At 48.9% G+C, this 13,896-nt stretch overlaps 1 protein-coding gene across 1 annotated transcript; it reads right to left on the minus strand.

Annotated features, from left to right (window-relative positions):
* Positions 1-639: 639 nt before the first annotated feature.
* Tmsb10 (thymosin beta 10) lies at positions 640-1,784 on the minus strand. Its single transcript, XM_041641286.1, has 3 exons — positions 1,629-1,784; positions 1,206-1,317; positions 640-936 (listed from the first exon to the last, which is right to left on the minus strand). The coding sequence occupies exons 2-3, from the start codon at positions 1,303-1,305 to the stop codon at positions 902-904; spliced, it is 135 nt and encodes a 44-aa protein (XP_041497220.1). The 5' UTR covers positions 1,306-1,317; positions 1,629-1,784; the 3' UTR covers positions 640-901.
* Between the last annotated feature and the right edge of the window lie 12,112 nt (positions 1,785-13,896).

A 13,896-nucleotide genomic window follows, 5' to 3' on the forward strand; every position in this document is an offset into this window, starting at 1 on the left:
TTCTTCAGTTCTGCCGACCCACTGCAACCACGCTCCCTCTTCTCACTTACACCCTTCCTGCGGATCTCAGGTCTGGAGGCCGCTCAGCCACCCCTCCCTACCCCCAAAGGCTAACGTATTCGCGGAAGGTCCCGAGACAAAACAAAAACCAAAAAACCCAACCCCCCTCCCCCAAACCTAGGCTGTTCCCTATGGCTGTAGTTGTCGGTTCGGCAAGTTCTGATCAAACACACGGTTGTCTCCCCAGGTCCAGCCTTTGTTTCTGTTTCATTCAGTAATGTCTAGAGAAAAACCTTGTGTGTCTGTGAGGGACGGACCCAGACCTCGCCCAATTTCCAACATTCCAGAATGATCCTTTGCTCCCTCCCTCTCAGCCTTTAAATCACTGCTTCTGGTATGTGTGAGGTTACAGGGTAGACGAGCTGATCAGCTGTACATCCTAATCTTTTGGGAAGCATTTCTCAGAAGTGGGGTTAAATTTTACGTGGGTTGTATAAAGAGCCAGCAACCGAGAACCCAGGAAACCTTAGGGCGAAGCACAGGAAAACCAAAATAAAAATGACGCCCCCCCCCCCTCTGCGGCACAACTCACTCCCGCTCTGCCCACGCATACTCTGCTAAAAGATTCAGACCACGCCAGCCATGCCACGAGGTGTTTTATTTTCATCAATCATACAAATAATTTTCTATAATATCCCAGGGCAAACCGGTGAAATTTGGCAGTCCGATTAGTGGGGGGTCCCCCTTCAGAGACCCGCGGGCCGGTGGCATCGGCGCGGAGTGCCCGGGTTCACAGTGCAGCTTGTGGCTCGCGTCCATCTTGCAGGTGGCTCTTCCTCCACATCACGAGGGGGTCTCGGAGATGACGGGGTGGGGTGGGGGAATTCTCCAGTCTGGGCTTTTAGGAAATTTCACTCCTCTTTTCCTGTTCAATGGCTGCAAAGGACGAGATGTGGGCATTGGAGAATGGAGCCACTTTACAGCCCCCCACCCAAAAACCCGGTGTGGGCGAGGCACCCACGAGGCCGGGGGACAAGGAGGGAATTTGGAAGGGACAAAGTGCTTTGTGTAACTGGGAGGGTGGCTGTGGCCGCTCAGATTCGGGGTGGGAGAACAGTGGCCGGATGGGGGTGGGGGTGCCGGGCTGGCACAGCAGGGAAGGGTGGAGCGCTGGGGTGGGAACCCGGAGGCGGGCGAGCACTCACTCTCTTTGGTCGGCAGGGTGTTCTTCTCCTGCGTCTCGGTCTTCTTCAGCTTGGCCTTATCGAAGCTGGCGATTTCCCCCATGTCCGGCTTGTCTGCCATTTTCTTACAACCCTGATGGGCGAACCAAGGAGATAGTAGGTGGCCTGAGGCTTGGGGGTGACCAGAGCTCCCTGGGTCCCGCGCTCTCCGCGAACGCCTCTCGACGTGGCATTCCCAGCCCGGGGCGTTCCCGGAGCCCGGAGGCCGAGGATCCAGGGCTCGTCCACCACACCCTTCCTCGAAGTCCCAGGGCGTGGCCTGCCAGCCTCTGGATGTTCCAAACCGCCGCTTCGCCTGTTGCAACCCAGGGAGGACGCGCCCGCCAGCCACAAGCTGCCCCGACCCCACCCAGGGTAGGCCCCAAGCCCAGCTCTGTGCCTCACCGTGGAGTCTCGTTCCGAGCTCGCGCTCCAGGTGCTCCCACTCGCCTTGCTGCAGCAAGAGACAAAAGAGCGGCGCCCGCCCCTCGCCTTATATACACCGCGCCCCGCCCCGCCTCTCGCCCGCCGCAGCGGGGGCGTGGCCAGCCCGTGAGGGGCGTGGCCAGCGCGCGTCGGGTGGGGGGGCTCAGCATCTCGAAGGCTGCATGGGCTCCGCCCTCCTCGGCCCGCGCCCTTAGCCCGTTGCGCTCCCGTGTGGGGGGGTGGCTGACGCCTGTTCCCCGTGGTCTCTTTCCCTGCTGCATCTCCTTCTCCCAGTACCCAGGATCCTGCTGCTCACCTCGTGGGAAGGGCGTGGGGGGGGGGCAGCGGGAAAAGACTTGGGTTTTGTTTTGCGTGTCTATGTGGTGTGGGATTGTGGGGTTATGGGTGTGCGGGCGAACACGCGCGCTCTGCTGCAGCCCTGCTCGTGGGAGACACCCAACCCGTGTCACCACAAGTCTCCTGTGTTTGCCTCTCTAGAGTCCTTTCTCTCTTTTTGTCCTGTGACTGTTGCTTCTTAAAACACGCTTTTTCTGGCATTGTCTAAGGGCAGAGGTGGGAGCTAGGAGTCCCGGGAGGCTCCACTGTTCCTTCTTTCAGTGTCTTAGGAACACTGTATCAGAGGGTGTGGTTTTCCTCCTTCAGTTAACCTTGAATGTGATTTTGAAAAGAAAAGGAAAAAAAAGTCAGTGTGCCTGCAAACCTTTGCTTTTCTTGGTAAGGCATTTTGGGTAATGCATTCCTGAAAAAGTTACCTCTTCAGCTTGTGCAACCCCATTAGATAATAAGTTCTATTATATTCAATCAGGGGTGAAACTCACCATCCATTCTGCTTTCCAGTGTTGAATAGAGTGGAGCATATTTTACTGATAGGAGAGGAAGAGGAGGACCGTTTCCTGAATGACAAACTTCAGGGTCCAGATAGACAAGATAACCACCTAAATGTCTTTGCTAGGCGACTTGAGGTAATAAAAGTTATGCTGGGGGCTTGGAGCATTGGCTCACCCACATGGTGGCTCACAGACTTCTGTAGCTCCAGTTTTAGGGGATCCACATCCTCTTCTGGTCTCTTTGGGTGCCAGGGATGCATGTTGTACAGACATGTACACGCAGGCAAACACTCGTGCACATGAAATAAAAATAAATCTTTTAAAGAAAGTTCATTTTTTATTTATGCAATAAGATCCTGTGCTAATTCCTTCCGTTCTTTTCAATTACTATTTCTTTTAGATAAGACCTCACTATGTAGCACTGGCTGACCTGGAACTCATGTAAGCCAGACTGGCTTTGAACTCACAGAGATTCGCCTGTCTCTTGAATCTCAGGGCTAAAAGCCCATGCTAACATGCCTGACTTTGTGTTCTCTGCCACATAGTGACTCTCCCTTCTCCTGTCACTCTGGGAAGAGGATAAAGGACCACACTAGATTTTTATGGTCCAGGATCAGAAGTAGCTTCCTTTCCTTCTGTCTTCATTTCCTTGGCTCAGACTTAGTTACATGGTCTCACCCTAACTCTGGGAAATCTAGTCTAACTGTTCCCTGGCCTGGGCGGATCACCAATCTCCACTTGTTGAAGGATCTGCTAAACTCAAGCATGAAGCTACGTAGACATCCAGAGACAGGGTGTCTCTGGAGGGTTTTACTGGTGCCTAATTCCAACAGGATGCGAACTGGAAGTGCGAACTGGAAGTTAGGTTTGATCTTTTTGGCTTCCCCTTGAAGTGAGTGAATAAATGTTCAGTTGTACATTTGGGGCCCAAGGTGAGCTCCAGTCCTAGCTTCTCTTTACTTAGGAAAGGGATCTGAGTCTTCTAGGCATAGGCAGAGAGCCGAAATGCAGATGGCGGCTGCGGGGGGAGGGTAGAAGGGGGGGGTAGGGGGAGTAAGAATGCAGGATTCCCAAAGGAAAGGTCATTAAGTTGACCTGCAGACATTCCCCATTCTAAGTTCAGCTCAGCGACTCCTCTGCAAAATGGAACACCCTCTTTAGCATTCGTGCTGACAACTATGGCCAGGCTGGGGACGGAACTGTATTGATCGCCTGCTTGTCTAACGTACTTGAGGCCCTGGGCTTCATCCTCAACATCACATAAATGGAATGAAAAGCCTACAGTCTTAGTTCTTGGAAGGTAGAGGTAGGAAGATCAGGAGTTCAAGGCCAGCCTTAACTACAGAGTGAACTGGAGGCCAGGGTGGGCTACCTGAGACCCTGCCTCAAAATTAAAACAAAAATCATTGAACGAAAGTAACGATCAAACCTAGTGGCCTCATTCAACCTAATAGACTTTAAAACTCCTGCATGTCATTCAACCCTGCTCCTACCATTTCTTATCTACAGATTGGCCTTAGTGACTTTCTTCTAGTAAATGTGGCAGAAATGAACCTTTATGACTTGAGAGGCCAGGCCCTAAAGGACCGGGGATTTGAGCCGATGTCTGCAAGGGTGGTGCCTCCAGGCTCTGAGGGAATCCAGCATCTGGGAGAAAAGGCTGCATTCCAGAGTGGAGTGGGGACAAGCTGTCCTTGGTCAGACTGAACTCCGGGAGCAAGACAGATGTCGCAGCTGCCTGAAGTTATTACATTTCTGAATGTTTTGTTACAGAGCAACAAATAACTGGAACTCCACAAGGGAGAAAAAAGTCAGAACCTGGGGGTGTCAGGGTCCCCGGGTCCCGTTTGGAGAGTTTTGCCCTGTGTCTTCCATCGCAGTCACACGCACCCATTGAAATGAATATTTGCTGGGTGTGTATGGAGTTCGTGGCCATGTTCTGAGTGTGGAGGGTGATGGCGAGACACAGTGAGAGTAGAGGAGGAATGATTTGATCAATGGGGCTCCTGCTTTGTGCTCACTTACGGCTGGGGCTGTCGTTCAAAGGGATGCCACTTCTGCCTGCTGCTTGGAACAGGCTGGCTACTGCTCACAGATGGCTTAGAGCGCACTGCCTAACTCAATCACATCTCCACCTTCCTTGTTGACAAGGATGCTGGGGAACTGGAGAATGAATAAGTGGGGACCTCAGAGGGCCTTGGGATGGCCAGCAAGTGGGGGCAGGGAGGTGGGAGGGGCCCTTTACCACTTGTCCTTGGCATTTTGTTTTTGTTTTTTAACTTTTATTTCTTGTGAAACAGAGTCTTTACAGTCTCAGGCTGGCCTGGAACTTGCTCTGTAGCTGAGGATGATCTGAAACTTCTGATCATCTTGCTTTCAGCTCTGTCGTGCTAGACCTCTTTGTTTGGTATTGGGGATTGAACCCAAGGCTTTGTGCACGGTAGACAGACACTCATACCAACTAAGCCACAGCTCAAATCCGAAGTGTGACATTTTTACCAGACTGGAATGAAGGTATGGACAGAATGGTAATTTTATCTAAGCTGCTGAACTGAGGGACAGCTGTTGAACCGTTTGGCCTAGCAATCAACCCTAGCAAGACAAGGCTTCAGTGATGGATGTGGTGGCCATGATTCATGGCTTTGTGGATAGAGTCCAGATTGTCTGTGTTTTTTGTTTTTTGTTTTTAAAGACAGGATCTCATGTAGTCCAGGTCGATATCAAGTTTGCTCTGTAGCTAAGAAAGACTTTGAACTTCTGATCCTTTTTCCTCTGCCTCCAAAGAACTGGGTTGCAGATACATGGCAGCATGCCTGGCTTAGGTGGTGCTAGTAATTGAACCCAGGGCCGCCTTCATGCTAGGCAAGCACACAAGCCTACATCTCCAGCCACTAGATTGCTTCTGACTATGAGGAAACCGTTCACTCCTGCTTCAGGGCTTCTCACTTTAGAAAACTGCTCACGCGTCCCACTCCTCAGAGAACCCTGGCTACCCTTATATAGTAACAATACTCTTGCCATTTATTGTGAATTTATTTTATTTATACCCAATACCCTTTATTGTGTTTCATTTTGTCTTCATAGACTCTTCCTCTAGCCAGAGCATAACCAAACATGCTATATTTTCATTTTTTTTTCAAAATCCCACAGCAGGAAATGAGAGGCCTCATTTTTCTTCTTTGTTGCCTTTTCCCCAGCGCCGAATGCATTGTCTGCCATGCTCGCTGCTCAGTCAGCATTCCTTTGAACAAATGCTCAGGTTTCCCGGTCGGAGGGATGAGTTAACATGGCAGTGTTGATGAGCACTCTGACTTGAGGCATTCACTGGAAAGTGAGCAGCTGTTGGACTCACACTTCTGGATAGCACGCTCACAGTACAGTGTGTGAGAGTGTTCTCACTCGGAGTCAAAACATCATACATTCGTGAAAGTTGCCTTTGTGGGATTAGTTTTGCCGCCTGTGTGACATCAGACAAAAGAAACACTGGGAAACAAATCAGGATGGAACCGATGTCTGATGGTTAGTGTTGTTATTTGACAGAATCTAGGATCACCTTGAGTTGGGCCTTTGGGCATGCTTATGGAAAATGATTCTGATAACTTTAATTAAGGTGTGAAGACCTGCCCTGCCCGGTATGCACTTGGCTGCTGTTCCCTGACAGGGATCTTGCTCTGGAGAAGGGCAGGGCTAAACAGCACACACTCCTGCCCTTAGCTGTTTTTCTAAAGAGTTATTTATGTGTCCCTATGCGAGTTTATGCGCACCCCTTTTGTTCAGGTTCCCCAGAGTTGGAAGACAGTTGGATCTCTGGTGTCTAGAACCAGTGTTTAGAAAGCTGCCTGATATCAGTGGGTGCTGGGAGCCAAACTTAGACCTCTGTGAGTGCAGTACACACACTCACTGAGCTGTCTCCGCAGCCCCTTGGTGTGCTTTAACTATCACATCGTGTGTGTGTGTGTGTGTGTGTGTGTGTGTGTGTGTGTGTGTGTTTGTCTGGGCGCGTGTGCGTGCGCGTGTGTGTTTGAGTATGAGTGTGCAGGCCTGTGGAGGTCACAGAAGATATTCACAGAGGATAACCTGTGTGCCAGTGGGAGCAGGTTCTCTCTGTTTGCCGCGTGGGCCTCTGAAATCGATCTTAGGCTCGATGCCAGGTGCCTTTATGAATTGAGCCATCTTCCTGGCCAAACATGAATGTATGTTAAATGATTTTTGGTTATTGAAACAGGGTCTTGCTATGTAGCCCAGACTGGCTTTGAACTTTCTTTGTGGTCCGGGCAGCATAAATGCCTCTGCTCACCCAGTGCTGGGTTTTCAGGTGAATACCCACCATACCACACTCGTCAAGGACTTGCCTTTTAGTATCTCAAGGAGATCCCGTAGAAAGAACCTTGTGCCTATGCAGATCGAGTGTGTATATAAATAAACCAGGTACATTCTGAGGAGGGACATACACAGTTTTAAAGTAATTACATGCCATAATCTATCAATCAGAACAGAGAACCAAGTTTCTCCTCTTGGATCCTACCAAGAAGCCTAAGTAACACTTGAGCCCTTGACCACTTTCTTGCTCATGGAAGGCCTGCTGCTCTTTTGTGGTGTATTTTGGCCTGCACTATAGATAGATTTGCTTCAAATAAAGCTTCCTTGATACTTCACAATCAATGTGGGCTTTTATTTCAATTCTTTGAGTAAGGGGACAGGAAACGTGGAAGCCCCTGACCCAGACCCTGAGCACCAGCAATAGTGGCATTGTGAGAAGAAAGCTGCATTTTTGTAAACATAATTTATTTATTGAATCTTTGGGAATTTCACATCATACACCCCAATTCCATTTATCTCTCAGTCCCTCCATATCCTCTCTTCTTTCCTGAAGCAGTTTCTACAAACGAAAATTAAAAAAAGAAAATCAAACCAACCAAAACAAACAAACACAAAGAGAAAAACAAAAACCCCAAAAGAACAAAAACAAAATGAAGACGAAAAAAAAACAAAACGAAGACGAAAAAAAACCTCTTTGCTCCTTCATCTCTTCCACCTCCCTGACTCCTCGCCATTTGTCCTGGTGACGCTGGGAGCTGTGGTGTGTCACACAGCATACCCTTTTGTCCATTCAGCTTTACTGGAAAACGTTCATTGCACTGAGGCACTGGTCTGGCTCAAGGCCTCTGGTTTCTGGTCCACCATCATCATGGATCCTCACTGAAACTCCTCTCGGATGTCCCACAGCTGCCCCAAGTCATGGAGATGCTGTGGTTATTGTTCCACAGGACCCGTCCCTTCACAAGCTCCTGCAGGTCCTAGATGGGGTGGATACTAGGGAGGGCCAACTGAAGGCCCGGCTGCGGGTCTGGGTGGTAGCTGAATTGGTCAGTCTGGGCCACTGGGCCCACCCCCCTCAGCAGCTTCTCTGTGCCCACGTCATCAGGGTCAGGAGTGCTGTGATTCTTTAGATGACATCAAATATTCCCGCGTGGTATCAGATATGTTTCCCCCACTCCCCCATCATAAAGAAAGGCAGTGCTGAGGTCTGTGTGACGAAGAGTGGAAGAGTTTGTCCGGTACCTGGCGAGGATGTAGACTAGGTAGTGTGGCTTCTGGCCCCAGGTGAGGCTTCGGATGACTGAAAACCCTGTGGCAAATCCCGTGCAGCTGCAGGAGCTAGGCCAGAAACATCTAGCTAAGATGCTCCCCCAAACTGAGAAGACAAACCAAATTGGTGTTTTATGTTACAAAGTTTTAGGTTAAATTAGTCTCCAATAAACAGATAAGTTATTCTACTCTCAGAAGGAGGGGGAAAATATGCAGAAACAGAAAGTGGACCAACGGCTGGGGGACGAGAGAATAAAGAGTGTGTGTTGTTTATGCAGTGAATCTCACCTAGACATTGTGCTCAGACAAGAACTTGGCCACTGGCTAAGTTCTAAGTTCTATGGCTATGCACCCGGCCCAGGTTGTACGATGGTTATCCTTCACTGTTAGCTTGGCTACACTCAGAATCACCTAGGACACTGGGCATGTCCACTATGAGGTTGTTCCCAGACAGCGTTAGCTGGAGAGAAAAGGCTCTCTCTGAATGTGGAGGGCACCATGTTGTGGGATGGGGCCTGGGCTGAGTAAGAACGGAAAGCCAGCTGAGGACTAGTGTTCCTCTGGCTGTTTCTGGACCACGGACACAATGTGTCGAGCCATTTCGTGTTCCTGCAGCCATGCCTTTTCTGCCATGACGGGCTGTACCCGCAGATAGGAGCCAACTAAGTCCTAACAACCGTAAGTTGTTTGTTTCTTTGTGAGACATTTTGTCAGAGCAAGGAGAAAAGTAACTAATACAGGGGACTTCTTATTTCACGGTACAGAATTAGAGACAGAGAAAAATTACAGAGGTGGAAAATTGTGATAGTTGCCCGTCAGTAGACACTTGAAATAGTTAAAATGATAAAATTTGTACTATGTATGTTTTATCATAATAAAGAAAATGCAGAGGGTTGGGGCTATGGCTCAGGGCTACAGTGCTTGCCCAGCCTGTGTGAGGTGCTGAAAACCAAACCAAACAAAACCGAAACGGGAAAATGACGGCTTACTGCTCTTCCAGAGGACCTGAGTTCAGTGCCCACATCTGTACTGAGAAGCTTGCAGCCTCCTGTACCTCCAGCTTCAGGCATTTGCTGCCTTCTGGGGTCCAAGTGCAACCGCACACACGTGTACAGGCTTAGACACAGAGACATGACTTACAAACAAAACAAAAAAGTGGAAAAGTTATGGGGAAGAAAAGACAGTTAAAGAGAATGTTGGAAGAAGGAAAATCTAATAGTTGATTTTTAGGAGTGCCTCCAGCCAGCTGAGATCCAAATGCAGAAGAACAGAAAATGCTGCCGCCTGCTCCAGTCGGCTAGCCTAGTTAGTCCCCTCAGCCAAGCTCTGCTAGTCTAGCTGACTAACGCAACTCAACCCACAAGTTTGGGTTAGAGAATTACCAACAGCTGCGCTTGGCTAATGCCATGCAGCTCTGACAAAGCCATGGACCTGGTGAGCTTTGAGATCAGCCTGATGAAAAACACATAGAGGAGCTGGCTGGTGGTGGCGCACACCTTTAGTGCCAGTGCTTGGGAGGCAGAGGCAGGCAGATTTCTGTGAGTTTAAGGCCAGCCTGGGCTACAGAGTGAATTCCAGGACAGCCAGGGCTACACACTGTCTCTAAACCTTGTCTCAAAAAAAAAAATAGATGAACACGTGCACAGTCGGTTTATAAAAAGGCAAACATAAGAAGCAGAAGCAAACACAGCACTTACTTAGATGTGTGAGAACAGCCAAAGAGGAGACGGGGGAAGGAGCCTTGCTAGAGTTTAAAGACTGCCCTCTGCTTCTGGTAAAGGAGCCTGCCATTCTAGACTGACACTCTTGTATGGGTGCTTTGTACGCCTGTCTGTCTGTACCACTGGTGGGCCTGGTGCCCTCAGAGACCAGAAGGAGCTGTAGTTAGGGACTGTTGTGAACCACCACCTGGGTGCTCGGATTTGAACTCAGGTCCTCTGCAAGAGCTGTGTACGCTCTTAACTGCTGACTCGTCCTCCAGACCCGAGCATGCTCATTAGTGGACGGGAAGATATTATACACATACCATAGCTTTAGCTTCGGCCAGTCTGTGGGTAAGCTGAGTGATGACAGTTTTTACGAGCCAGGTCACAGCCTTCACGCATCCCCAGCCCCTAGAGCCTTGGAGCGATCCAGACTTGCTATCAGATAGGAATTTCCAAGCTTTTTCTTTTTTTTTTTTTTTATCTCATACCCAAGAACACTAAGGACGTTTCCCAGGGTGATACCAAGCTCACGTGAGCACAAACTGAAATGAAGTTGCCACCAGAAAAATACTCCCCTGGCTGCCTTATTCCCTTTTTCAGCTTTAAGTCTTTTATTTCGATGTAGCTATAGACTTATGGGAAATTGCAGAAAAAAAAAATCTGCCGAGGTCCCTTCTACCTTTCTTCAGTTTCTCCTGATCACAAAACCGTCATGCAGTATCAAACCCATTGGTGCAGTCCACGGCAGACTTTTCCCCAGCTCTCGCCTGTGTCCCCTGCACTCACGTCTGTCCCTGCGTGTGCAATTCTCTGCAGCACACCGGCATTAGCGCAGGTGTAGTCCCCTGTGAAGAATGACCTGATCACCACCACCGCCGGCCAGGCACAGACTTATCCTGTCACCTCTAGGGGCTTTCATGCTACCCCTTTAAGCTTAAAGCACCCCACTGTAACCCCAGGAGCCCTGAAGTTGTTCTCCAGCTCTTGAGATATTGTCATTTCAAGACTATTACATACAAGAGGACAAGAGTATGGGTTCCTTCCAGACTGGCTTCTGCTGCTTCTTTGTGTCTGTTTCTTGTTCCATTGCTGGATAAAATACTCAGACACAAGCGAATTAAGGGAGCACGGCTTTTTTCAGCTTACAGTTCAGGGACACGGTCCGTTATGGCTGGGAAGTTAAGGCTGAAGTTCTTGAAGCAGCTGGTCACATCACCCCTCCGCCATCAGGAAGCAGAGGGTGCTCAGTTCACTTTCCCTATTTTGGGCAGTCTGAGACTCCTTAACCCAGGAAATGGCCAGGCCCACAGAGAAGGTGGATCTTCACCAAATGGCCTACTCAATAAAATCCCCTGTAGGCAGACCATAGGTGCTCCTGAAGGCTTGTCTCTTCATATTTTAAAAAAGCTTCTAAAGACTATATTATTTTTAATTGTGTGTGTGTGTGTGTGTGTGTGTGTGTGTGTGTGTATGTGTGTGCATCTGTGGGTGAGTATGTGCTGATGCCTGAGGATGCCAGAGGTGTTGGCTCCTCCCCAGCTGGTGTTCCAGGCTGTTGTAAAGCGCCTTACACAGACGCTTGGACTTTACCCACCATCCTTTGCAAGAGCAGCATGGACTCTTAACTGTTGAGACCCCTCTGGTCCCTCCTAGGGAATTCTTGATCCCGTCATGTTGACAATTGACACTATAGCCATCACAAGTGTCAACATCATCCACATTATTGAATACATCAAAGATTCATTTGATTGACTTTTTGAGATGGGCTCTTGGCTAGTCCAGGCTCGCCTCACTTTGAGCTCTTCCTGCTTCAGCGTCCTGCAGGCTGGGATTATAGATGTGAACTCAGTCCCAGCATTTCCCTCATTTTTATCCCGAATAGTATTCCTTCCCCATGGTGTGGACATCCCACCTCTGCAAGGGCATTTCCAGATGGGGCTTTCAAACTAAGCCGGGAGGAACCTCTGCATTGTTGATACATACGTATGTGTGGAGAGGTTTTCACTTCTTGAGAGGAATGCTGGATCATATGGTAAGTATTTCTGCTTGTATAAGAGACTGCCAAACAGTTTCCAGAGTAGCTGCACTACTTTGCATTTCCTGGCAGTGTTTTAGCACTGCGTCCTCATCTACATATTGCCCTGCTTTTGGTTTTAGTCATCCTAAACCATCTAAATGTAGTGATAAGAGCGGCGGGGCTGCATCCCCAGCACCCCGGTCGCCTGGCTAGCTTATGCCCGAAATAACAACACACAAACTGTATTCATTTAAACACTGCTTGGCCCTTTAGCTCTAGCCCTTACTGGCTAATTCTGATATCCTGATCAACCCATCTCTAATAATCTGTGAGCACCGGTCTTACCAGGAAGATTCTAGCCTAGGTCCATCATGGGTTGGAGCTGAATCGCGTGTGTCTGCTTGGGAGCGGGGCATGGCGTCTCTTCTGAGGCGTCTGCTCCCGAGAGGAGAGCTGTCGAGTCTCTGCTTACTTCTTCTTCCTCCCAGCATTCTGTTCTGTTTTCTCCACCCACCTGTGTTCTAACCTATGAGGGCCAGCCAAGCAGTTTCTTTATTTTTTTAACCAATGACCTTCCTCCATCATCTAAATATTTAAATGTTGTCAAAGAGAGCTGTCACACCATGTTTTAAGTTCCATTTCCTTGGTGGCCGGTAGTGTTGAGTTATTTCTCTCCATTGTATTTTTATTTTTCCTTAAAAATGCCCTTTGTGACCTGCGCGGCTGATTTGATTACCCAGGAGTTGGTTGGGAAACAGTGGTTCAAACACGGCTATTGTAGGTTCACGTTTCTAACAGTGGCTTAGTCAGCCTCAGAGGCCACTTCCTAAGCTTTAGAGCTAGTTGGGGTGGCACATGCCTGTAATCCTGGAATGGTGAGGAGGAAGCTGGATGACCATAAGTTCGAGGCTCTTCTGGTTGAGGTAGAGAGTTCCAGGCCAACCAGGGCTGTATATTGAAACCTCGTCTCAGTAAACAGGCAGAAGGTGCAGCCCTGTAGTTCTGGTACCTGTGGGACAGAGGAAAGAGGACAGAAATGAATTCAAGGCCAGCCTGAGACACACGAGACCCTGTCTTCCCTCTGTGAACATCTGGATGTTGACTCTCCAGCTATTGGGTTCTGCCTGTCTTGTGTCTGACAAGTCTGTTCCCGCCCAGCCCTGACCAAGGACAACCCCCTCCTCTATTTTCTGCCCCACACGCTAAGCTGATACAGTTCTCGGCAAAGTCGGTATGCCACAAGATGTGTCTACATGAACACAGAGGAGGCTTTGTTCTGAGTGTGATCTTCAGACTCTGTGCCCTGGTACTGAGGAGAAAGGAAGCATGTACAGCCATGGTTCTCAACCTTCCTCATGCCGCAACCCTTTCATACAGTTCCTCATGTTGTGGCGATCCCCAGCCACAAAATCCTTTCATTGCTACTTCATAACTGTAATTTTGCTACTGTTGTGAATCATTATGTAAGTATCTGTGTTTTCTGGTGGTCGTAGGCAAACCCTGTGAAAGGGTCTTTCAACTCCTGGAGAGTCGCGACCCACAGGTTGAGATGTAGTGGCTCAGGAATTGATGAAAAAAAGGACCACAGAGAAAATGAAGTGTGTCATTCTCTTCATTTATTCCACAAAGATCCTTCTGACTACGCGGAGTTGTGGGTAATACTGAGTGAACACACACACACACACACACACACACACACACACACACTTGTGCATTCATTTTGTCTTATACTTATTTTTGATTTAAAAGCAAAAGAGCCCAGCAAACAAACAGTAGGAGCACAGACATCACAGAGCAGAGACAAGCTATCTCTGGCAGGCTCTATCTGCTCTTCTGAACCTCCAAAGTCATGAGATACCATAAGATTGTACTTGTCTTCGGTTTTGGGGTGCGTGTGCATGTGGTACACATATGTGAGTGTACAAGTGTATGTGCCTGTGGTACACACATTAGGAGACCAGAGCAGGATGCAGGCCAGACAGCTTTCTCTTGTTCTCTGCCTTGTTTTGAGACAGGGTCTGCTGGCGAGATCCTCCTGTTTCTTACTCAGTGAACCAGCTCTTAAGCCACCGAGTCTAGGGAGTGTG

The sequence above is a fragment of the Microtus oregoni genome, unplaced genomic scaffold (assembly GCF_018167655.1).
Source record: "Microtus oregoni isolate MIOR12 unplaced genomic scaffold, Mior012 000002F_ref0000024, whole genome shotgun sequence".
Classification (NCBI taxonomy): domain Eukaryota; kingdom Metazoa; phylum Chordata; class Mammalia; order Rodentia; family Cricetidae; genus Microtus; species Microtus oregoni.